The sequence below is a fragment of the Geotrypetes seraphini genome, chromosome 16 (genome assembly GCF_902459505.1).
Source record: "Geotrypetes seraphini chromosome 16, aGeoSer1.1, whole genome shotgun sequence".
Classification (NCBI taxonomy): Eukaryota; Metazoa; Chordata; class Amphibia; order Gymnophiona; family Dermophiidae; genus Geotrypetes; species Geotrypetes seraphini.
In genome coordinates, this window is record NC_047099.1 from 52,151,178 (window position 1) to 52,176,885 (window position 25,708).

General features: G+C 43.5%; 1 protein-coding gene across 2 annotated transcripts in view; it reads left to right on the forward strand.

Moving 5' to 3' along the window:
• Window positions 1–2,074: 2,074 nt before the first annotated feature.
• LOC117350672 (C-type lectin domain family 4 member G-like) overlaps window positions 2,075–25,708 on the forward strand; it is a 29,699-nt gene continuing 6,065 nt past the window's right edge. The window contains exons 1-10 of one of the 2 annotated variants that reach the window (XM_033925151.1): window positions 2,075–2,304; window positions 4,079–4,216; window positions 12,249–12,299; window positions 16,005–16,055; window positions 16,636–16,686; window positions 17,562–17,621; window positions 19,329–19,454; window positions 21,649–21,711; window positions 24,222–24,311; window positions 25,504–25,593. In XM_033925151.1, the coding sequence (XP_033781042.1) occupies window positions 2,118–2,304; window positions 4,079–4,216; window positions 12,249–12,299; window positions 16,005–16,055; window positions 16,636–16,686; window positions 17,562–17,621; window positions 19,329–19,454; window positions 21,649–21,711; window positions 24,222–24,311; window positions 25,504–25,593 (907 nt within the window). In that variant the 5' untranslated portion in view covers window positions 2,075–2,117. Of the gene's footprint in view, window positions 2,305–3,920; window positions 3,979–4,078; window positions 4,217–12,248; window positions 12,300–16,004; window positions 16,056–16,635; window positions 16,687–17,561; window positions 17,622–19,328; window positions 19,455–21,648; window positions 21,712–24,221; window positions 24,312–25,503; window positions 25,594–25,708 lie in introns of those variants that run through there. The other variant, XM_033925152.1, reaches the window with a different exon arrangement.

Below are 25,708 nucleotides of genomic sequence, written 5' to 3' on the forward strand. Positions count from 1 at the left end.
ACCGCGGCGCGCCGCGTCAACGCCGGACTCCGCCCACCCACCCTCCCCGCTCTCCGCGGCCAATCGCGGGCGCCGGCGCGCGAGACGGACGCGGCGGGGCGCCAATGGCAGAGGCGGAGAGGGCGAGGGAGCCGCGCCCATGCCCGCCCCTCGCTCGCGCTGACGTCGGCGGGAGGCGGGGCCGGGGCGCGCGCGGGAGCGTGCGTCGGCGCCCCCTCGGCAGCGCGCGGGACGGGACCCGAGAGGGGACGTAAAAGATGGGCCTCTGGTTCCCGGAGCCTTTAGGCCCCGCCCCGCCGTCTCTTGCGCCCTGTCAAAGAGCTACAGATCATTGACCCGTCAAGTTGGCTCATGTTTCTGCTGCTCCTCTCATTTCTTCCACATTTTAATGACCACAACCTTGTTGGCTCGCATGAACTTCAATGGTATCACCCTCTTCCATACTGTATCTCTACGCCCCCCCCCCACAATCATCCACCCCATAAAATTCAATGGTATCACCTTCTTCCATAGCTCTACACCCCCCCCATCATCCACCCCCCTAGACTTCAATGGTGTCACCCTCTTCCATAGCTCTACGCCCCCCCCCATCATCCACCCCCCCCTAGACTTCAATGATATCACCCTCTTCCATACTGTATCTCTACGCCCCCCCCCCACAATCATCCACCCCCATAAACTTCAATGGTATCACCCTCTTCCATAGCTCTACACCCCCCCCATCATCCACCCCCCTAGACTTCAATGGTGTCACCCTCTTCCATAGCTCTACACCCCCCCCCATCATCCACCCCCATAGACTTCAATGGTATCACCCTCTTCCATAGCTCTACGCCCCCCCCCATCATCCACTCCAATAGACTTCAATGGTGTCACCCTCTTCCATACTGTATCTCTACGCCCCCCCATCATCCATCCTAATAGACTTCAATTATATCACCCTCTTCCATAGCTCTAAGCCACATCATACACCCCCCATAGACTTCAAGGGCATCGCCCTCTTCCAAATCTTAATCCTAGATTTGGACATTTAGTCGGTGCAGCTGATGCAAAATTAGTGAGATAGGATTAGTAATCTAACAGCCAGATTCCACACCAGCTCTAGTTGCTTTAATTGTTTGTGTCCCTTGAAGACCAACTTATAGACAATTTGAAATCCCAGAGTTTTCCATGTTTATTTTGCACTTGTATATGTGATATAGATATCCCCATGACACCAGCAGACACAGATTTTCAAAGAGAAGCATCACAGGGAATTCCCTTTTGAAAATCAGAATGCAGGTCTAGGGTCCAAAATACCAACAAGTTTACAAGCTGTCTAGACTAGAGTCTCTGAAAATTGTTCTCATTGTCCTTCTGTGCCTCATTTCCAATTCTTAGTTCTGCCACTGGATCTTTTGGTGCTCATTTTCAGAGCACTTAGACACATGGTACTTTGTGTGTCTAAGTGCTTTGAAAATGGTCCCCAATGTCTTCCTGAGTTCTAATCCCCATACTTTGCCGCTGTCTCTTTTTGCAATTTTGGAGACCATATCACTTTATTTCCATGTGTTTCAGACATGAGTGCTAATCCCCAGGCTCTGCCACTGATTCTGTGTGCCATCTTTGGGAGAAAATGTTACTTTATCTTCCTAAAGTTAGCACATTGGGCTGAGAGCCAGGGGAACCAAGTTCAGTTTCCACTGTGGCTTCTTGTGACGCTGGGCAAGTCACTAAACTCTATATATCCCTGGGTACAAAACTTAGATTGTGAGCACTACTTTGTTGTAGCTCAGAAAAGCCGTAGATCAGATGCTTTTTTTTTTTTTTTTTTTTAAGAGCCACAATATAACTAGGTTTGTTTGTTTGTTTTTAATATTGCCTCACCATTCCATCCAACCCATCGTGAAAAAACTTAAATATATTCTTCTGCAGCACTGTGACAGTTATTAGAGGAGGGGGGTAGAGAATGAAACCTGTGGAACCTCCTTTCTTCTTTGTGCATGACCTCAGGCTAAGTCATGTCTCCCCAGCCCATTTTCCGTCACCCATTACCATACCAGAGGAAGCACTAAAAATAAGCAAAGTGAAGTGAGAGTGAATGCCTCTTGAACAGAAAAAAAAGTGATATATTAGATATGTTTGGGGGTGGAGGGGAGGGGAGAGAGAAAGAGGAGAAAGGAGGTTTGATCTATCAGTACTCAGAGCTTCCTGGCCAGTCTGAGAAGTTTGTGGCAGGGGAGACGCAGGGTCTGAAGGAGATGGACAAGCATAACGTGTATGGGAACCAGGGATGGATCCCACCAAAGCCAGGAAGAAAGACAGGTAGGGGACAACTCCATAACCCTCCTCAGTTGCCATTACTAACAGCATACTGTTCTATACTTTATAATATAATTATAAGATATGCTTTTTTAAAAATTCTGCTGAACTTACAGTATAGAAGGAGTGTGTGGTTAGCTTGTTCACATACTTGGAAGCATATAAATAAAGCTCAAAGAAGATATACATAAGAACATAAGAAGTGCCTCTGCTGGGTCAGACCAGAGGTCCATTGTGCCCAGCAGTCCGCTTGCGCGGCGGTCCAACAGGTCCACGACCTGTGTAGTAGTCCTCTATCTATACCCCTCTATCCCCTTTTCCTTCAGAAAATTGTCCAATCCGTTCTTGAACCCTAATACTGTACTCTGTCCTATCACGCCCTCTGGAAGCTCATTCCAGGTGTCCACCACCCGCTGGGTGAAGAAAAACTTCCTAGCATTGGTTTTGAATCTGTCCCCTTTCAGCTTTTCCGAATGCCCTCTTGTTCTTGTAGTTTTCGAAAGTTTGAAGAATCTGTCCCTCTCCACTTTCTCTATGCCCTTCATGATCTTGTAAGTCTCTATCATATCCCCTCTAATCCTCCTCTTCTCTAGGGAAAAGAGCCCCAGTTTTTCCAGTCTCTCAGTGTATGAAAGGTTTTCCATACCTTTTATCAAAAGCGTCGCTGTCCTCTGAACCCTCTCGAGTATCGCCATATCCTTCTGAAGGTACGGCGACCAATATTGGACGCAGTACTCCAGATGCGGACGCACCATCGCCCGATACAACGGCAGGATAACTTCTTTCGTTCTAGTTGTAATACCCTTCTTGATTATCCCTAGCATTCTATTCACTCTCATAGCGGCCGCTGCGCACTGTGTCGACGGCTTCATTGTCTTGTCAACTATTACCCCCAAGTCCCTTTCTTGGGTACTTTCACCCATTACCAGTCCTCCCATCATATAGCTGTACCTCGGGTTTCTGCTTCCCACATACAATACTTTACATTTCTGTACATTGAACTAATATACTAATATCATTTGATCTAATATACACATCTTCTCTCTTTTGATTCATTGACTGACAGGGTTTTCACCCAACCCGGTTTAAACATCCCTGCAATGAACTCAACTTCCTGCCCAAATCCCTCCTCTGCAAATCTGATCCATCTAGCCCAGTGGTCTCAAACTCACAGCCCAGGGGCCACATGCAGCCCGCCAGGTACTATTTTGAGGCCCATCACTGACAAGGTTGGCTCTTAGGCATTGGTGGATGAGGCATTATGATATCACAATCTCAGCTCTGGAATGTTGCTACTCTTTGGATTTCTGCCAGGTACTTGGGACCCGGGATGGCCACTGCTGGAAACAGGATACTGGGCTTGATGGACCTTCAGTCTGTCCCAGTACAGCAACTCTTATGTGAGCCAAGTCTAGGACAATGAAACCATTGTGACATCACTGACGAGGTTGGCTCTTAGGCATTGGTGGATGAGGCATTATGACATCACAATCTCAGCTCTGGAATGTTGCTACTCTTTGGGTTTCTGTCAGGTACTTGGGACCTGGGTTGGCCACTGTTGGATACAGGATACTGGGCTTGATGGGCCTTCGGCCTGTTCCAGTACGTCAACTCTTATGTGAGCCAAGTATAGGACAATCAAGCCATTGTGACATCACAGAAAATATATAAAACAAGGTATAATAATTATACTAAAAATACTAATATTGTATTAGTGAATTTTGAATCTGAGTGAAGGATGGAATGACTTAAAAAAATTGTCTTCTAATTCATGCAGGCAGTAGTCACAACTCCGATGGTGATTATGAAAACAAATCCGTAGCGGACATGAAGAGGATGAAACCCATGCAGCCAGATACGGCGTCAAGATCCAAAGAACAAGACAAATCCAAGGAAAAGTGGAAAGAATTTCATGGTAACCCTTCACTCTTCAGTTTTCTTTTTGCAATTTGTAACATTCCTTATCGTAAGATGTTTTCATAAACATGGCTGTAAATTGCAATTAGAGAACACAGAGACTGAAAAAGGCAGATATAACATGATTAGCCCCCCTAAAATATTCTAAAACCATATGCATTTATTAAAGTAGCATTTATCTCCAGGGAATTTAGATACCAGGTGGACTCTTTGGTTGGAAAGGGTTTCTTTACTCTTTGGAAGCTTCAGTCCGTTAGAGCGTATTTTGATTTCTCATTTAGAGTTTTGGTACAGTTTCTTATACTAAGCCAGCTTGATTACTGCAATATTGCCTATTTGGCAATTTCCCAGAAGAATATGGAACGATTGCGAATAGTATATAATGCGGCGGTCAGGCTGATTTTTGGGTTGAAGAAATACAATCACGTAACACCCTCCTATCGAGTACTGCACTGGCTGCCAATGGAGGCGCGGGTGAAGTTTAAGTTTGGTGGCTTCTGTTTTAAGGCTTTGTGTGGTTTAGCTCCCAAATATATAATTGAGCTTTTCTTTTTTGCAACCAAAAGACATAAGAGTAGCTCACATCTGAATTTTGTTTTTCCGCCTGTTAGAGGATGTAAACTGAAAAAACATCATCAAAATCTTTTCATATCAAGCAACATTATGGGGTAAAGATTTAGAACAATTGCTTTTGCTTCCTGACACTTATGGGGAATTTAAGAGACATCAAAAAACTTATCTGTTTTCGAAGTATTTAGGCAGCTAATTCGTAAAAATTTTATTATGCACTATTTTGATCACTTTAGTGTCTCTAATTATTGGCTTAACTTTTTTTAGTTTAATTTATTTTTTAAACTACTGTACACTGCATAGAACTTTCCGGCCTTGTGGTATATAAATTGATTATTAGATGATATGGGGGGTCAAGGCTTAACAGACTTGTAAAATGTGGTTTTATGTGGGATAGTTCTTTGCACATTTGAAAATGTTTTTTTTAGCTCTGGCACATTATAATTAAAACCAACAAAAAAATTGAATTTGATAGTTATTTATTTAAAATTCTTTAAGCTACTCGTATATATGGGTCCTTGTAACAATGGTGAAACGAAAGGGGGTCTTTTACTAAGGTGCACTAGCCGATTTAGTATGCGCTAAAGCAGGGGTAGGGAACTCCGGTCCTCGAGAGCCATATTCCAGTCGGGTTTTCAGGATTTCCCCAATGAATATGCATTGAAAGCAGTGCATGCAAATAGATCTCATGCATATTTATTGGGGAAATCCTGAAAACCCGACTGGAATACGGCTCTCGAGGACCGGAGTTCCCTACCCCTGCTCTAAGGGAACATGGAAGAACTGTAGTATACAAATGGGTGTACATGGGCACCTTATAGAATTCTATAGGTTACACACATAGGCATGCTCAGTTACTCTAGGTTAGGGGTAGGGAACTCCGGTCCGTGAGAGCCGTATTCCAGTCGGGTTTTCAGGATTTCCCCAATGAATATGCATTGAAAGCAGAGCATGCAAATAGATCTCATGCATATTCATTGGGGAAATCCTGAAAACCCGACTGGAATACGGCTCTCGAGGACGGAGTTCCCTACCCCTGCGCTAAAGATTAGTGCATTCTAAATGCTAACGCGCCCATAGAATATAATGATACACCAATCACCTGACAGAGACCCCTTAAAGTAGATAGAATAGAATTACTAATCAAAGCGATGGATGTGCTTGTTTTTGAGTGCAAATTAACTCAAAACGCGGCTTGATAGTTAATGAGCAAACCCGCATTTCATCATCCACATCTGCAGTTTTGTTGTTGGTTTTTGTTTTTTTAAATTTCTGTCAGAGCCTAAAATTGAAGTTGGCAAAGATAAGAAGATCCAAATGGTATTGATCCAAACCTTGATTGCTTTGTTGCTCAAGTTAGGATAACTACTGCATAAAAAATAAAAATAAAATTACAAGCCGTTAGTGTTCAAGGACCAATCGCGTCAAAGAATGATGCTTGTCTGGGCAGTTGTAGTCTTACACACACAGGCGCTCATAACATTGACACACTCTTGCATACATGGTGACATACATGTTAGAGAATGACACGGTGACAAAATTCATCACCGTTCCCATCCCCGCGGATAACCGCGGGAAATAATCCCAAGTCATTCTGTAGTGTCTGTTTCAACCTCAGTCCTTCTACACCAGCATTCTTCAAAGCAAAGCTTGCGGGTCAGTGGTTGTGGCCATTCATACTCTGATTCTTATGGGAGCCAAGGATAATGAAGCCATTGTGACATCACTGATGTGATTGGCTCTTAGGCACTGGTGGAATGAGGCATTATGACATCACAATATCTGCTCTGGATACCAGAGACTGTCATTTTCTAGTGTCTGTTTCAACCTCAGTCCTTCTACACCAGCATTCTTCAAAGCAAAGCTTGCGGGTCAGTGGTTGTGGCCATTCATACTCTGATTCTTATGGGAGCCATTGTGACATCACTGATGTGATTGGCTCTTAGGCACTGGTGGAATGAGGCATTATGACATCACAATATCTGCTCTGGATACCAGAGACTGTCATTCTGTAGTGTCTGTTTCAACCTCAGTCCTTCTACACCAGCATTCTTCAAAGCAAAGCTTGCGGGTCAGAGGTTGTGGCCATTCATACTCTGATTCTTCCCTCTCTCCTTAAAGAATGACATGAAGATGGTTTCCCGCGGTTATCCGCGGGGGCGGTGATGAATTTTGTCATCGATTCTAGTGTATACTTATGAAGGGAATTTTAAAAAATAAATTAAAATTCTGGAATCTCTTGAGGCACACCCGGAATCTCTTTGGGACGCAGTTTGGTTTGAGAGACACTGTTGTATAAGTTCCCTAGATTTTGAGACAGGCAGATTATAAATGTCTTTAAATAAAACAACTTCAGACTACACAAAACACTGCCCTCAGACTGATCTACTCCCTGAGAAAATATGATCATATTACAACTGCCTTCCTAGATTCTCACTGGCTACCTATGCAAGCACGAATTCAATTCAAATTCTACTGTCTATTATTCAAAGCATTAAATGGCTCCACCCCCCCCCCCTATCTAAACAACCGCCTAAACCAGATCCTCACCTCAAGACAAAGAAGAACTCCGAACCCTTTTGCCTTCCCTCCACTCAAGGGCACTCAGCGCAAAAAGATGTTTGATAACCTTCTGGCGACGCAAGCAGCAAAACTTAACCACTCCATCTCCAACCTGTTGACGGCAACGGGCGACTTCAAAACTTTTCGAAAAGAAATCAAAACCCTACTTTTCAAAAAATTGGTCCAGATATCTTAACCCAACCCTTCCCCCTCCTCCTAGATAAATTCTCCCCTCAAAACCTCCACTTAAATAATCTCTTCCTCCCCAAAACACCAACCAAGTATTCAGATCCCTGAAATGTTACGTAATCTTATTTGTACTCTAACTGTAATCTATTTGTTATATCACACAGTAACGTACAGTCAATTTACTATCCAATTTGCAAGTTCTTCCGGAATTAATCCAGCTACCTCTCCTCCCTTGTAACAAAAAAAAAACAAAAAAAACCCAAAACTGTTGTAACTTCACTGGAAATGTCCAGTTAGCTCTTTTGTAATCCGCCTTGAACTGCAAGGTATAGGCGGAATAGAAGTCCCTAATGTAATGTAATGTAAATAAATATGTGTTCCACATAACCATTGTATGTTTGCTTAAAAATATTTTTAAAAACAAACCCCCCGAACAAAAACCCCAAACACAGTAAAAATTTCTAATCTACAATGCTAAGCTATGACGTCTGTTAGTGTTTTTGTGTTTTAAATAGTTTTGTTGGTCTTAGTTTAATTTAATTTAATTTAATTCTTATATACCACTAATAACCGTGAGGTTTCTAAGCGGTTTACAAAAATGATGCATTAAAGATACAATAAATAAAAAATAAATAAATAAGATAGGTACTTGGAAATTCCCTAACTGTCCCAAAGGTGTGTTGACGGAGATGGTGGAACAGATAGGAATGCTCCAGTGTAATAAGTCTGCACATGTCTGCGTCTACTCAGATGTGCAGTTGATGGTTTTTCAGTGTGTGGGGAAAAATCTTTCATCAATGCATTTTGTGTTATTTAAAACTTTTTCAAGTTTTATTTTGATTTGATGAATCGCTTATTCCTGTGCAAACATTCAACGTTTTCCAGAAATAAAACGCAATACATAGAATAACATCACATCCACAGAACTTACTGGCCAAGACCAAGGTCAAAAGGTTGACCTCATTTCTCAGGATCAATGGACGTTTCCTCCATAACTGTGACGTGACCACGGAAAATGCTCCTGACCTCAAACTCCAAAGGTTTTGGCTCCCAACAAAGCTATTTACGAGTGTATATTAGAGTGTGTATGTTCCTTGTAAACCACCCAGTATCGTAGAAGATGCAGGACAGAAGTTTTTATTATTATTATTAAATATATAAATATTAGGCCTCTCAGTGATGACTTATGCTAGTGTTTTATAAGGGATCTGACATGCTAATTTGCTGTTACAGAATAGTTTAGCCCTCGTGTCTAACATTTGGTGATCTTTAAAGAACTGCCTTCTTCAAGTCCACTTTTCTTGACAGTTTGCAGAACAATGTTGCTTATCCCCCACTGTGTATAGATAAGAACATAAGAAGTTGCCTCCGCTGAGGCAGACCAGAGGTCCATCTCGCCCAGCGGTCCGCTCCCATCAGGCCTATTGCCTGAGCAGTGGTCTCTGACTAATTTTATAATTTACCTCTAATCCTATCCCTATAACCTTACCTCTACTCCTATCTGTACCCCTCAATCCCTTTGTCCTCCAGGTACCTGTCCAAACCTTCTTTGAAGCCCTGTAGCGTGCTCCTGTTTATCACATCCTCCGGTAGCGCGTTCCATGTATCCACCACCCTCTGGGTGAAAAAGAACTTCCTGGCATTTGTTCTAAACCTTTCCCCTTTCAATTTCTCCGAGTGTCCTCTTGTACTTGTGGTTCCCCTTAGTTTGAAAAATCTGTCCCTGTCCACTTTTTCTATGCCCTTCATGATCTTGGAGGTTTCTATCATGTCTCCCCTGAGTCGTCGCTTTTCCAGGGAGAAAAGCCCCAGATGCACCTTTTTGTCCAGTTTGTCTGTCTTAACTAGATTGTAAGCTCTTCCAAACAGGAACTGTTTCTTCTATATTTTGATGCACAGCGCTGCGTCTGTCTAGTAGTGCCATAGAAATGATTATTAGTAGTAGAAGCTGTCTGAACGCTCAGTGACATCAGAATGCATCAGGTCATACCCAGAATTCTTGATGACATCATAATGCAGCTGTATGTGGTTCCCTCACCTGAGCACTGTGTATTGATGCGCCTTCTTGTCCAGTTTGTCTGTCTTAACTAGATTGCAAGCTCTTTCAAATAGGGACTGTTTCTTCCTTGTTTTGGTGTACAGCACTGCGTCTGTCGGTGACGGGATAATCGCGCGCCAGCGCGCCGACAATCCAGTGCCGACAATTCGGCGCAAGACAGAAGTGCGCGGGGGAAAAATTTTTTTTAAGAGCTCCGACTGGGGGTTTGGGGTGGCAATCCCCCCACTTTATTGGTTAGTGTTTGCGCTGCCGTTGCGGGGGGGGGGGGTGAAACCCCCCACATTATAGAGAAAACGGAAGTTTTCCCGAAAAAAATCAGATAAAGTTCAGTTTTCTCTATAATGGAGGTTTCCAACCCCCGAACCCCCCTCCAACAGCAGCGCAAACACTAACCAATAAAGTTGGGGGGGTTGCCACCCCAAACCCCCCCCATCGGAGCTCTTTAAAAATTACTTTTTCCCCCGCGCGCTTCTGTCTTGCGCCGAATTTTCGGCGCTGGATTGTCAGCGCGCTGGCGTCTTGCGCGCCACTGACTATGAACCGCGTCTGTCTGGTAGCGCTATATAAAAGATTGTAAAGTTGTAACCCCCACACACTGTTAAATTGTAACCCTATGTAATGTTATATTGTAACACTGTGAATGCTAAACTGTAACCCATTCTGAGCTCTCCGGGGAGAACAGGATACATAAGGACCTGAATAAATGGTATTAGTAGTAGATCGGATGCCCAAAACGTTAGGATTTGTTGGTTTGACTGCGAAGAGCATTGTTTTCACCAATCTAGACCTTTCTATCCTGAACAAGGTCCTCTGTAAAGGCAGAGCTGAGAGGAAGTGAGCACAGGTGGAAGTCTATGTTTTGGTCATCTCTATGTATATCTTGTGTGATATATGTGATATATGTGAAGTAGGGGATATATGTGTGATATATGTGAAGTAGGGGAAGGAGGAAAGAAACACAGCCCCCCCCCCCCCACACACACACACCATACCCCCCTCCCCTTGTATGTCAGAATAGCAGCAAACCTGTGAGAATTCAGAGGAAACAGTGAGCCTCAGAAAAAAAGCTGTGAAAGTTTCACTTGCAATAATAAATTTTAAAAAAATAAGATCATAGCTATTTTCACTACAGAATTGGAGGCGTTTTCATGTCTGCTGTTACTTCTCTCGTTACAAAAGATGGAAGGGTCATACACATTGGATATACATGGGTAGCTTTCCATACCGCCCCCCACCCACATAAGCTCGATGACATTCAGCTGTCTTTTACAAAGTCCTAGTTGAACACAAGTGTAATCAAGACTTGCTGGAGTTTGTTGGCATTCTGAAAATGTCTACCACTGCTCTGCCAAAAATCACGCTGAGACCACCTTTTCCATGCTGGTAGTGTCCTTGGAAGATTTAGGGGTTTTATAGGATTTGATTTTGGAAGGGTATGACCATGAAGCCCAGCTAACCTCTGCCCCCCACCCCTGCTACAATGCCATAGCGGCATTCCCTTCACATCTAGGAATCCCGTGTGCCTGGATTGTGGGATGACAGAAGATAAGGACCACGAAGTCCAGCTAATCTTCTCCCTTCCAGCTGGCATCCTCTTCCAATCTAGGGATCCTCTGTGCTCCTTCCAGGTCTGCATGAAGAGCATTATGGTTCTTACCACCTCCCCAGGAGGTTGTTCCATTCATCCACTGCCATTTCTGTGAAGTTTTGTAATGCTAATCCTGGAGTTGAATATAAGAATAGCTACACTGGGTCAGCCAATGGTCCATCTAGCCCAGTCCCCTGTTTTTCAACAGTGGTCAATCCAGGTCACAAGCACCTGGTAGAACCCCAAATAGTAGCAACATTCCATGCGGAATCTTAAAGAGTAAACAAGATTCCGGAACCCCAAATGGTAGCAACATTCCATGTGGAATCCCCAGAGAGTAGCAACATCCCAAGTTGAGTCTTGGCATAATACAAATAAAAGTCGTAGAAGAAACGTAGGTACTAATGAGGTGCCTAGGGATGTCTCATGAATTTTTAGCTACTGTATTACTAGAAGTAAAAATACAACCAGTCTAATTGTAAAACAAAATAAACTGAAAGAAAATATTGACTTCCTGAACTGTGTCCAAGCTGGTAAAGTAAGACTATCCAGAGCACGAGCCATGAATGTCTCTGATTGTATCCATTGGACTGTCTCTGATTGTATCCTCTCCCTCCAGCAACTGAATGCAAGATAATTGGTATGGCAAATCCAAACCAGAGGCAAAATATTCAATCCAAGATGGCCGACTCAAAAATTGTGGCCAAAGATGAACCAGGAGAGCCTAAGTAAGGCTGGGAAATGTATATGTTGGTCCAAACCAGGCTCAAATAAAAACATGAGGCACCATAATCTGTACCCCTTTCCCTAACTGTAGCTCAGTATAGCAGCTCCAATTAGCACCTTTGGGTTTGATCACCTGCTAGCTTCATTAGGGATGGGTAATCCCTTCCTGGTTTTCCCCGTTTCATTTATGTACTTGCAGTTTTCAATGTCTCTATAAAAGCAGTGACTACAAGGCCCATAGACGCAATGGGGTAAAACCAGAACTGGCTCAACCAGCTCCCTCATGACCTGAGCGGCTATTGCCTAATACCCATTCATTCTCCCTTTCTTTTTTAGGCCTGGAAATTTCTACAATAGAAGTTCCGCCACTGAGGCCTCCCAGAGCTGGTAAGAAACTGATAATTACTTTGGGGCCTGGAAACAAAATCATGAGTGGACTTGTGTGAACATTTGCATGGCTTCCAGTTGCACATCGGGTAATATATAAACTATGTTTGCTTACATTTAAATCTCTTCTTTCTAAAACTCCGGCTTTTATTTACAAGTTATTAATCCCTTACACCTCCAATAGAACATTAAGATCCGCTGAACAGCATTTGCTAACGATTCCTTCTCTTAAAATTATAAATACTCGACGACAGTTGATCTTTTCAGTTACAGCTCCCCAAACCTGGAATTCTCTCCCTAGCCATTTAAGGGAAGAAACCAATATAGAAAAATTTAAAGGTAAACTGAAGAGTTTTCTCTTTAAAGATGCCTTTATAAATTAATCATTTAGTCTTTGAACCAATTTCATTTTTTCTTTCTATAATTTTATTGAAGTAATCATTTTTTTTTTTATTTAATTTAATTTTTTTATTTTTTTTCTTCTTCCCTTTCCTTATGTGTCCCCCTTATTTGTTTCTTTAACTTTTATATAAATTGTAATTGTTACCCATCTCCTCCCTTATGTTTCTAGTCTTATCAAATTTGTCAATAATCTTGTTAGTCTTATTTATTGCATTATCCCCCTTACATTGTAATTTTATTAACATGTACATCGCTTAGAATTTAGATTAAGCGATTAATCAAATTATTATTAAAACTTGAAACTTGAACTGGGCCCCTTCACTATCACCTTCCTCCAATGAAATGATGTAACTTTTTACAAAAGCACGGAAGAGGTTTTTCGCGCTGGCTGGCACGCTGCTCCGTTCCTATGAGTGTCGGAACAGCGCAGAGCATTCAGCACAGTGGCCAGTGCTAAAAACTTCTAACGCACTTTTGTAAAAGGTGGAGGGTTGGTGTTTTGTGTGTGTGCTACTTCTCCTATTTATCACTTATGTAGCGCAGAAAGTTGAATGCAGTGCTGTACATTTTGGCCATACATCAATCTTCTTTCCAAAACCATATGCCATAATCATACAATCCCCAATATATCAGAGAAGAAAAAGATCTCAGTCAATTAAAAAAACTTCTAAAAAATTATCTTTTTAAAGACGTATTCAACCTCTAACTTTCTGTTCTTTGGAAGCAAATATTAGGGTTCATTTTTATTATCCCACCCCATTGTTTCATCCCTTGTTTTGTCTCTTTTCTTAAACTATGAAGATGAAATGTACGTTGTCATCATCTATGAGACAAACTTGGTTTTTTCTGTTGCATAGAGCGTTGTGGACCCCTGTTAGGTTACAAAAACTAGATAGTTCTTTGTCTAATAGATGTTGGCATTGACATCTAGAAGTAGGAACTTTAGATCATTTATTGTTTCATTGCCCATGTATTATGAATTTTTGGAAATCAATTTGGGACCAAATGAATCATTTATTAGATAACCCAGTGGTATTATCCTATGATACTGTGATATTTGGTATGGAAATGAGAGCAAAAAGTCAGATTTCTGCGAACAACAATAAGTTACTACTTATAATGACTGGTGTTGCCATTCAGCAAATCACATATAATTGGAAGGATTGGAGGAGATTAAATTACAACTTCTGGTGGAACTCTTTATGCCATATCTATAAAATGGAAAGGTTTATTGCATTACAACGGGGATATTTTAAGAAGTTTCAGGATGTGTGGAAACCATTGACAAAGCATTGTAAAGATTAATTTGAATTTGTTTCCCTTATATTTATCAACTTAAGGTATAGGGAGGGGGGGAAGTTTATTATTATATGTTTTATATGATCATGGAATATTTGGGAGGGAGGGATGGGAAAGGGGAAGGGATAAGAATTTATGAAATGTATCAATGATTGTTTGTAAGTGATGTATTTATTGTTAATATGAATGAATATATTTCACACTTAATGTATTTTTGAAAATGAATAAAGAATTAATAAACTATGAAGATGTAACTTTGCCATCCTATCCTTCACATTTCGTGTATGTAATGTAATGTAATGTAATGTAATTTATTTCTTATATACCGCTCCATCCGTTAGGTTCTAAGCGGTTTACAGAAAATATACATTAAGATTAGAAATAAGAAAGGTACTTGAAAAATTCCCTTCCTGTCCCGAAGGCTCACAATCTAACTAAAGTACCTGGAGGGTAATAGAGAAGTGAAAAGTAGAGTTAGAGGAAAAATAAAAATAAAATAAACATTTTAACAAGACAGCATTGATCTAAATACTTTGGAAGGTAGAAGAGAGGAGAGAAAGGAATAGAAGCAGAAGGGGGAGCCGTTGAACAGTAGAATTCTGGAGAAATTTAAATGATAGAAATAGAACAAAACAAAGACAAAAGGCAAAACAATAGATAAGATTAAAGATAAATCATAATCATAATCATATGTCTCATAAGTGTTAGTTTTGAGTTATTTTGTTTACTTATATAAACCTGTTTTATGAAGCTGTAAATCGCATAGTAACTTGAATAAGCGATTCATCAAATATAAATAAAAACTTGAAACTTGATAAGAAAACAAACCAAGTTAACATAGTAAATGGTGGCAGATAAAAACCTGAATTGGTCCATCCAATCTGCCCAACTATATACTCTCTATAAATGAATGGTCCTTTTTCTTAGATATTTCTGGGCCAGAAACCCAGAGCTCTGGTGGTGTGCTTAGGTTCATTCTACTGGAGTCTGCGTCAAAGCTCCCTCCAGCCCATCTAAACCATCCCTGCCATCGAAGCCCTCCCCAGACCATCCTCAACTGAATGGCCATATACGGGACACAAACCGTGCAAGTCTGCCCAGCAACACAGTTCTTCAATATATACCCAATTTCTGATGCTTTTTTGAACTGTCAACGTTTTCTTCTCCACCCCCCCCCCTCGGGAGCACATTCCAGGCATCAACCACCCTCTCCGAAAAGAAGAATTTCCTAACATTACACTTGAGTCGACCGCTCCTCTGGTTTTACCATTTTCCTTTCTCTGGAAAAGATTTTGTTCTACATTGCTACCTTTCAAGTATTTGACCATCTGAATCATATCTCCCCTGTCCCTTCTTTCCTCTAGGGCAGGGGTGTCAAAGTCAGTCCTCGAGGACCACAATCCTGCTGGGTTTTCAGGATTTCCCCAATGAATATGCATGAGATCTATTTGCATGTACTGCTTTCATTGTATGCTAATAGATCTCATGCATATTCATTGGGGAAATCCTGAAAACCCGACTGGATTGCAGTCCTCGAGGACCGACTTTGACACCTGTGCTCTAGGGTACACATATTCAGGGCTTCCTGTCTCTCCTCATACTTCTTTTAGTTCAAACCCCTTAACATTTTCATCGCCTTCCTCTGGACTGATTCAAGTCTTCTTATGTCCTTCGCCAGATACAGTCAACAAAACTAAACACAATACTCCAAGTGGGGCTTCACCAATGACCTGTACAGTTATCTGTGTCTTGAATCTTAAAGAAATAATGTAATCTTTGGATATGGCCAGACTCTTCTAAATTGTAAATCGCATGGAACTCCTTCTGGGGCATATTTAGTGATTCATAAATACTATTATTAGATTTTGCATAACATGCCTGAGAACTCAAGATGGTTACTGTGCTGAGACTTGGCTGGCTTATAAAAATGGTGGCAGAAATGGGATATAAACTCATCAGAGAGATTCCACAGGATCTGCCCTGACTTTTTCCTTTGTCTTCCAGGATCAGAGATTACTACAGCAGAAGTTCCACCATTGAGACCTCCCAAGACCAGTAAGAAACTAACAGTTACCAAGGTCTTATCATATTTAGCTAAGTAACTCATGAATGGGAGTTGGGAGGGTGTCACCGTGTGAATCTGAAATGAGGCAACTCCTATCTCTATCTCTAGTTATGTCATTCCCTACATGTATCTGTACTGGTGGATACAATCTTCATATTTCTATTACACGACTGCCTCTAGAGCCCTGAATGATCCTTTTTCTAGAGGTTTTGTGTAACTACAGGGCCACTACATAATGGCCAGTAAGCTTGGATAAGGTACTCTAGGGAATACAAGGCCTATCTCTCACCTGTGTTTGGAAATATATCCTTGAATGGACTCCCAAACATAGGAATGATAATGGTAAACCATCTGGCCCCTTAACTTTCCCTTTCCCTCCTTAAAAGCATATGAAACACTGTCAATGTGTGTGCGATTTCTATCTGTTACATTCACTGCCTATACTGTTCCTATCGATTGGATGATCAGCTCTCACCTATCTAGGCTGCTTTCTGCTTTGAGCATGAAAAATTGTGGGACTAATGCCACGTGAACAGAGAGAGGAATGACATCTTTCTTTTCTTTGTTTAGGCCTAGAGGTTTCTCCAGTGGAAACGGCATCATTCAGGCCTCCTTATATAGGTAAACTCCTGATAGCAATGCTCTGGGCTCTGGTTTACTAAGAGTGATATTATCTATGTCCACAGGATGCATTTGCAGAATTTCTGGTTTATTTCAGCATTTTTACATAGGCAGCGAAATGCCTTTCCTTAGGTTACTCATGGCACAAAATAGAATAGGAGACGGATTAGTCCCCAAGGAAGAGAGAGATGAAGAGCATAAGCAGGGGTAGGGAACAAGGGCTGCAATCCAGTCAGGTTTTCAGGATTTCCCCAATGACTATGCATGAGATCTACTTGTAGACAATGCATAGTCGTTGGGGGAAATCCTGAAAACCCAGCTGGACTGCGGCCCTCGTTTCCCACCCCTGACGTAGACGCATACTTTCAGGATAATGCTGTCAGATGCGCTTAGTCACAGGTTGCAAAGTGTCATGGTCAGACGCGCCGGTAGAATTCTGTCCCGGTATGTCAGCAGCTGCCTGGCAGAGGGCAAATGGGCAAAAGCGAGTGCTTGTGGAGGTCCTTCAGTGTACCTTTCCTGTCCCCCCATGCATCCTAGAAAAGTAGGTGGGCACCTCTTAGGGTTACCAGATTTTATGCCAGTAAAATATGGACCCCTAGACCCATCCCCGCCCCGTTATGCCCCTAGCTCCATCCCCAGCTGCCTGTTCGTCGGGCAGGAAGGCATGCGCAGATGTCCCCTCCTGACACGATTTCTTTTCACAATCCAGACAAAGGGCCATCCAGACAAAGCCATCCGAACCCCTGGACATGTCCTCAAAAGGAGGACATGTCTGGGAAATCCAGACATCTGGTAACCCTAGGTCCACTAAATGTTCATTCCTGCCTTAGCTAGGGCTGATCTCTCACACTATCTTCTGCTTCTTCTTCCAGGACTAAATCTGTCATCTGTAGCAGTGGAAAAGGCATTCAGAGCTCCAGCAGCAAGCGAGAGTGAGTCACAAACCCAGGGAACATAGACATGGTGTATAACAACAGATAAAGATTGAAATGACCCAAAGAGTCTATCCAGTTAGGTGATTAGGGTCATAATTGCTATACCATTTGGTTGCCGATCTCTTATCCAAGAAAAGATAAATTTCCTTCTAACCCTTCTTTGGATAGTCGACAGCAGCAGCAACGAGGTGAGCCTGCTACTGCCGTCCTACCCCAGAAGCTGCTTCTTTGCAGCATCTTCCTGTTCCCACATAGGGGGACTTGCAGAGAGGCGGCTTCCAGGGCAGGCTGGCGGTAACAAGCTCACCTCGTTGTTGCTTTCGAATGGCTGTTCAAAGATTAAATTACAGCAGCCGGTCAGGGAGGAGGTAGGAGAGGGAGTCGGGAGATAGATTGTGAGGGGAAGCAGAATCAGAGGTTGGAGGAAGGAGGGTAGGGGCTAGTGAAACAGTATGGAGAAAGGGAGGGGGGCTGGAGAAATAGCATGGAGGGAGGAAGGGAGGGGGGCTGGAGAAACACTATGGAAGGAGGGAGGGAGGAGGGCTGAAGAAACTGGAGGGAAGGAGTCTGGAGAAACAACATGGAAGGAGGAAAGGAGGGGGGCTGGAGAAACAGCATGAAGGGAGGAAGTGAGGGGGAGAAACAGCATGGAAGGAGGAAAGGAGGGGGTTGTATAAACAGCATGGAAGGAGGGAGGGAACAGGCCTGAAGAAACAGCATGGAGGGAGGGATGACTGGAGAAGCATTATGGAAAGGAGAGAGTGCAGGAAAAAGAGCATGGAGTAGAGTAGTGCTGGATGGGAGGGGAGAGACAGAAACAGTAGGAGAGGAGGTTGGAAGGAGAGTGAGAGAGGGGCACCCGCGGGGGAGGGGGGTGTTGGTAGGAGATAGAGAAAGGAAGAAAGTACACACATATTAGCGTAGCGAAGGTGAGAGGTGCCTGGGGTGATGGTGGTGCCTCTCCCCCATCCTCTTCCCACCCCTTAACCTTCAACCGCTGCTTCTCTTCCCCTGTAACTCTGCAACATTCCTGGCATGAGCAGCAACCCCCATGCAGGTCCAGGAAGTGACATAAGAGGCTTATGATAACCCTACTCTTAACCCTCCTTTGTCCCCAGGTACCATAGTCAGATTGTGAGCCCAGCAGGATAGATAGGGAAAAACTTGACATGATCTACATCTGGCAAAAAGCATGCTGCCTGGGATCTTGAAATCCATCGGGCTGGACTGTAGTTTAGGGAGCCCAGATTATGGGGTCTGAAAAAATTTGCTGAAGCACTGCAAAACAGCCTTGTGATCACGGTATTGCTAAATACAAAGGACCCTGGAGAGACGGAGCTTAACCTCTGATGCTCTGGGATAAGAATAGCCTTACTGGGTCAGACCAATGGTCCATCAAACCCAGTAGCCCGTTCTCACGGTGGCTAATCCAGGTCACTAGTCAAAACCCAAAGAGTAGCAACATTCCAGAATCCCAAAGAGTATCAAGATTCCAGAATTTCAAAGAGTAAGAAAGATTCTGGAACCCCCAAAAGAGTAGCAACATTCCATGCGGAATCCCCAATGAGTAGCAACATTCCAGAACTCCTAATAGTAGCAACATTCCATGCTACCGATCCAGGGCAAGCAATGGCTTCCCCCATGTCTTTCTCAATAACAGACTATGGACTTTTCCTGTATGTTAATTATTATTTGTCTTTTCAGTTCCGCCCGTGTCAGAGGATCCCGTCTTGAAGGTCAGAAACAAGAAACCCATGGCCTGTCTCTATCTTCTGCTGGCGGTTTCTCTGCTGCTGTGGCTGGTCCTTGCCACAGTGGCTTTTCTGAAATGTAAGTATGCTCGGTGCTAAGCATTAGAAATTCTGCATGGTGGGTGAAGGAGGTAAATGGACACCCTAGTGTGGCAGGCTTTTCGTTCACGTCGGGGATATCTCAGGCGCCCTGAGCTAAAAGATCTCTATTCTTTAGTAACTTCCAGACTGGATTACTGCAATATCATCCGAACAGGTCTTCCAGCTTCCTCCTAAAAAGACTTCAGTCCGTCCAAAAGACTGTGGTCTGCTTACTGTCTCATGAGGGTAAATATGATCGTGTCAACCCCTCTAAATGCTTATTCAATCTAATCAGTAATCTTATATTCCGCTATTTTTCAATTCAGATTCAAAGTGGTTACAAAACATTCAGGAAAGAACTGAAAACCCTACTATTCAAGAAATTTGTCAAATGATCCAACCAAACCGTATCGACCCTTCCCAGATCCCGACGCATACTATAGCTATCAACCGTGTAATCTCCCTGGGAATGCCCATGCTAATTTCTTGTTGTAAACCGCCTAGAACTGAAAGGTATTGGCGGGATAGAAGACATCAATGGAATGGAATGGAATTACAAGAAAAACCCTACATTAAGGGGAGCGCAGTGGTTGAAGCTACAGCCTAAGGATTGTGAGCCCACCGGGACAGATAGGGAAAATGCTTGAGTACCTGATTGTAGAACCGCTTAGATAACCTTGATAGGCGGGATATCAAATCCTAATAATAATAAAACTTGAAACTTGGGGCCAGATTTACTAACCTGCCCAATCGGGCCCGATCCGGGCAGGTCTGACGAATTCTCGAAGCCCCAATATGCAGATGGGGGCGATCAGAGGAACGCTCCCATCTGCTTGCATGGATCGCTGTTATGCGATCCGCGCACATGCGCAGACCGCCTGTAGATGGTCTGCGCATGCCCGTCCTAGCTGGGGCTGTTTTGTTTTTTTTTGTTTGTTTGTTTGTTTTTTAACTAACTTTTTTTTTGTTTTGTTTTTAGCCCTGCGAGCCTGTGGTTTTAACCCACTTTAAACCCGCGGGCTTATAAATACAGCTCCAGCGACTTATCTTTTGAAACAGCTGCGCTGGGCCGCTGGTGCGGGGTTATGTAAGCGTCCCTTCAGCCTTTCTCCTCCTCGCTTACATAGCCCGGCGCAAGCGGCCCAGCGCAGCTGTTTCAAAAGATAAGTCGCTGCAGCTGTATTTATAATCCTGTTGAAAAAGCGTTTGCTGGGCTGTGTACCTTTACCACAATTTCATGGACTTTAATGTTCAAAATTTAACAAGCATTTATCAACGCTGTTTAACCCTTTCAGGACCATAAGGATCGTAGGCCAATTTTTGTGGTTTTGACGACATTTTTATGGTAAAAAGGGCTTGCAGATGCCAAAAAATTGATTTTTTTTTGTGAAATATCATTATTTTTTTTTTTTAAATCACACTTCTGGCTTATGGACAGTGTGGCAAGTGAATCTTCTCGTCCATCTGGCAACGACGCTAATGAATGAATGTCGGAACCAGTTTGTTTACATAAAGGCAGTATCCTATGGAATCCGTACATATCAAATTTAGAACTGTAGACTATCCCAATCAAAATTGATAGGATTTTAAAGTTATGGGACAAATAGGTCCCTTGGTCCTGAAAGGGTTAAGGAGGTTTTTTTTATAAGCCAGTGAGGTACTTACCCTTTCCAGTCTTTCAAGAAGATTTCACCTGTCTGAAGACGGGGTTCTGAGGCTTTTTCCCTCCTTATATTAAATTCAGTAGTTGCAGTATTTCATGATATGATTTTCAAAAAATCTTTTTAGAGTTGAGTTGGTATAGATTTTCTGACATTAAAGAAAACCTCCACTCCTGCATTTGGTGTATGGGATTAAGTGACTTGCCCAGGGTCACAAGGAACAGCGTGGATTTGAACCCACAACCTCATGGGTGCTGAGGCTGTAGCTTTTACCACTGTGCCACACACTTCCCATTTTTTTTCTTTTAATTCTTTATTCATTTTTAAACTTTCATCAAGTGTACAAAAATTCATAATAAACACAATTAATTTGAGCACTTGAACATTTTATCATTATAACTTATAAGTACAAATGTAACCCTCTCCCCACCTTCCCTCAAAGCCCCTTAATCATTATAAGATATAAGTGCCACACACTTCCCATTTTGTAAATGATTTCCAGTGACATTTTTCCTCCTCTTCCCATTGCAGTCTCCAAGATCTCGGAAGAGCTGGAGAAGCTACACGTGCAGTACTCGGACACCGTCAGAAATGGTGAGAGCCCGGAGCAGAGCCAGGTCTGCGTGCAGGAGGGGAGCATGAGGGCAGTGACTCCCAATGTACAGGGGCGCTATCTTGCCAAGGACATGGCACCCCTTGCCTTCCCCCATAGCTTTTTTTACTTCCCTGGCATGAGGTTGTTGCCCGCATCAGCATCGGCGCTCTCTCTGACATCATTTCTGGGACCCGTGCCTAGCAAGTGATGTCATAGAGCGAGCCGACACAGATGTGGGAATGCTGCTCATGCCGGAGAAGTTAAAGAGTTATGAGGGAAGGGGGAGGGCGCCATTAACCCTTAATATGCCACTGGATGAGGGGCCTCATCACCCTCTGCCCCTCTGACACAGTGGTCCTGCCAAGGTTTATTTCTTAAAGCTTACGCTGGGGTTTTCTTGGGCTCTTCTCATTGATTGTTTGTGTTTTAGGTTTGAATATTTCCCTGTAACTTCGAGTGTCCCCTAGTCTTTGTCATTTTTGACGAAGTGAAAAATCGATCCACTTGTACCCGTTCTACTCCACTCAGGATTTTGTAGACTTCAATCCTCTCTCCCTTCAGCCGTCTCTTTTCCAAACTGAAGAGCCCTAACCTTTTTAGTCTTTCCTCATACGAGAGGAGTTCCATCCCCTTTACCATCTTGCTCGCTCTTCTTTGAACCTTTTTTAGTTCTGCTATATCTTTCTTGAGATAAGGAGAACAGAATTGAACACAATACTACAGGTGAGGTCACACCATGGAGGCATTATAACATTCTTAGTCTTGTTTACCATCCCTTTTCTAATAATTCCTAGCATCTTGTTTGCTTTTTTGGCTGCCGCTGCACATTGGGCAGAAGGTTTCATTGTATTGTCTACGATGACACCCAGATCCTTTTCTTGGGCACTAACTCCCAAGGTGGACCCTAGCATCCGGTAAATGTGATTCAGGTTATTCTTCCCAATGTGCATCATTTTGCATTTGTTCACATTAAATTTCATCTGTCACTTGGAAGCCTAGTCTTCCAATTTCCTAAGGTTTGCCTGCAATTTTTCACAGTCTGCATGCGATTTAACAACTTTGAACAGTTTAGTGTCATCTGCAAATTTAATCACCTCACTCGTCGTTCCAATTTCCAAATTTATAAATAAGTTAAATAGCACCGGTCCCAGTACAGACCCCTGTGGCACTCCACTATTTACCCACCTCCATTGAGAAAAATGGCCATTTAACCCTGCCCTCTGTTTTCTATCCAATAACGTTGCCTCCTATCCCATGACTCTTTAATTTTCTCAGGACCCTCTCATGAGGAACTCTGTCAAAAGCTTTCTGAAAAACTAGATACATGACATCAACTGGCTCACCTTTATCCACATGTTTATTCACACCTGAAAGACAGGCTTGAAGCTTCAAACACATAAATTCGATGAGGCAAAACCAGGACTGTGATCCCTAATGATGGGTCTTCTCTTGAGTGTGTCAAACCTTGGAACTAATTAATTGGAGAGTTTGGGAGATACAGCACTGGCGTAAAATGATGCTCCACTAGTGAGTGAACAGTGACTGCAGTTCTCACTTTTTGCCATGAGAGGGCGATCATGATACAGCTACCAAACTGTCCCTTTTTCAACAGCCTCGCCCGTTAGATAAAGACCACAATTCACAACCTAGTTCATACATGCCTACACCAGCAGAAAAGACCCAACAGACGGGACGCCTCCTTTTTCTGCGGGCAAAGAAGAGATATAAAGCACGCTTGCATTGAAAATGCCATTTGGCTTGCAGTTTACTCCCCTAACCCTTGTCCTTTAGTAGGGTTGCCAGATTTTACGATTGTAAAATCCGGATACCCTAGACCCGCCCCCAGGCCTGCCCATCTCTGCCCCAGTCCCGCCCTAGCTCTGCCCCCCACTGCCAGCTTTGGTCGGGCAGGAGGCAATCCGCGCATGCGTGGATTGCCTCCTGCCCGATGCGATTGAGAGGAGGCTTTTCAAAACCCCAACAAAGTGCCCTCAAAAGGAGGATGTCTGGGGGTCTAGATGGCTTTTTAAAGGAATGTCCGGGGAAATCCGGACATCTGGTAACCCTATTGTTTAGGCTTCTAAATAAAGACAAATTTTCAGCTGAACACATAGAGGTGTATTTTCAAAGCACTTAAGCCTATGGAACTTTACGAGTCTAAGTGCTTTGAAAATGATCCCCTTAGGCTCCTAAGTTTGGCTTAAAACAGGGCACGCATTTAGGATGCTAACTTGGGAGCCTGATTTTAGGAACTCAGCTTTTTTTAATATTGAGCCCATTTGTCAACCAAATTCTGGAAAAGTCCAACAGGACGAGAACCCACAGGAACAAAGCACGCAAGAAAAAAAAACCCGTGGGAACGGCCAATGAGCAATCCACAGGAGCCAGCAGGATGAAATCAAAGCTTGCTTATTTCAGTCCGAGATGGATTGCTCATTGTCCGTTCCCACTATTTCTAACTGTAGACCCGATTTTCTTCTGTACTTCCCCCACACTCTTGTGTTTTCAGTGTCAGATGCTATGGAGAAGGCGATGATGGAGCAGGAAGAAGGCAGGACTGAGATGCAGAAAGCCCTCCAGGAGCTGCAGGACGACAGTGGTAAGAGCTGATGGCAGAGAGATTCTCAATCTCTGAAAGTTACACATGGAGGGGCTGGGGTGGCCAAATCCAATACCCAATTACCCCTACCTGGACACACTGAGGGAGCGTGCTGAATACTGGAACCTGCTGCTGGCACCCACAGACCAGGCTCCTGTGACATGGAATACTTGAGGAAGGATCAGGAACAATCCAGGACAAACATCAATATACTTAAGAAAAATGATTGGCCCCAGATTTTCTGGCCTAGTGGTCCAGTCCTTGACAAACCCATCAATGGCATAGTAAGGGTGTGTGTGTGTGTGGGGGGAACTGCCCTGGGTGCCGTCTTGGTGGGGGTGCTGGAATCTCTGTGCCCCCCATGCCATGCTCATGCCCACCTCTCTTTAAATCTTCACCAGTACATGCAACTTCTCTGGCCTGGTGCTCGCGCCAGCCTGGCTCTCCTCTGAAATCACTTCCTGATTGCAGGGCCAGGAAGTGACATCAGAGGGAAAGCCAATGCTGGCACAAGCGCCAGCTGGAGAAGCTGCATGCGCTGACAAAGATTAAAAAGAGGTACGGGGGGCAGGGAGGGTTTGAGTGTGGCGTGTGGAGCAGGGGGGCAAATAGGAGGGGGTAGGGTGCCACTGCCACCTCCTACCCTCGCAATGAAACCCACACATTTCTAATTCCTGCCTCTTCAAGAAGCAGAGGTGCCAAGGGGGGGCCTACCCACTCGGTGTGAAATTTTTGGCCCACTCCCAGCCCGCCCTATTCTGCCCAACCTCACCCATTGCTGTGGTCAGCTCAGTCCATTACTTTAACCCTGCCACGCCCTTTGCTCCACCCCTGGCACTGCCAATTGGCGGTCAGAAACAACAATTTATTATTTCTATAGCACTGCCAGGCGCACACAGCACTGTACATTGTACATGTAAGTGACAGTCCTTGCTCAGAAGAGCTTACATTCTAATTATGACAAACACACAGAGGGGGATAAAAGGTGGTAGGGGTCTATTAAGGGAATGACAGATATGTTGGAGGCCTCTCCGTCTCACAGGATTAGCAGCAGCGGCTGATAATGTTTCATGCAGGCATTTCCTGTCACCATAGGACAGTAGGGCCACTCAATGGGAGATTGTGATTGGCTGGCAGGAGTGTAGGACGCTTTCAAACCTTTATGGAGACATTTGTGTTCCTGTATCTTCAGTGGACAAAGGTCTGGAGGACGCAAGAAAGGAGCGAGAGAAAATCAGGACCAAGATGGACAATGAAATGGAAGCGTTAAGCAAAAAATTAGGTAAGACATTAGAAGTCCCAGGACCACCCATGCCTGTTCCTGTATCCGTTCACTTCCTCCCGCATCTCAGCCTTTTAAATTTCCCAGTATCCATTCCCCTCATCCTGTATCTCTT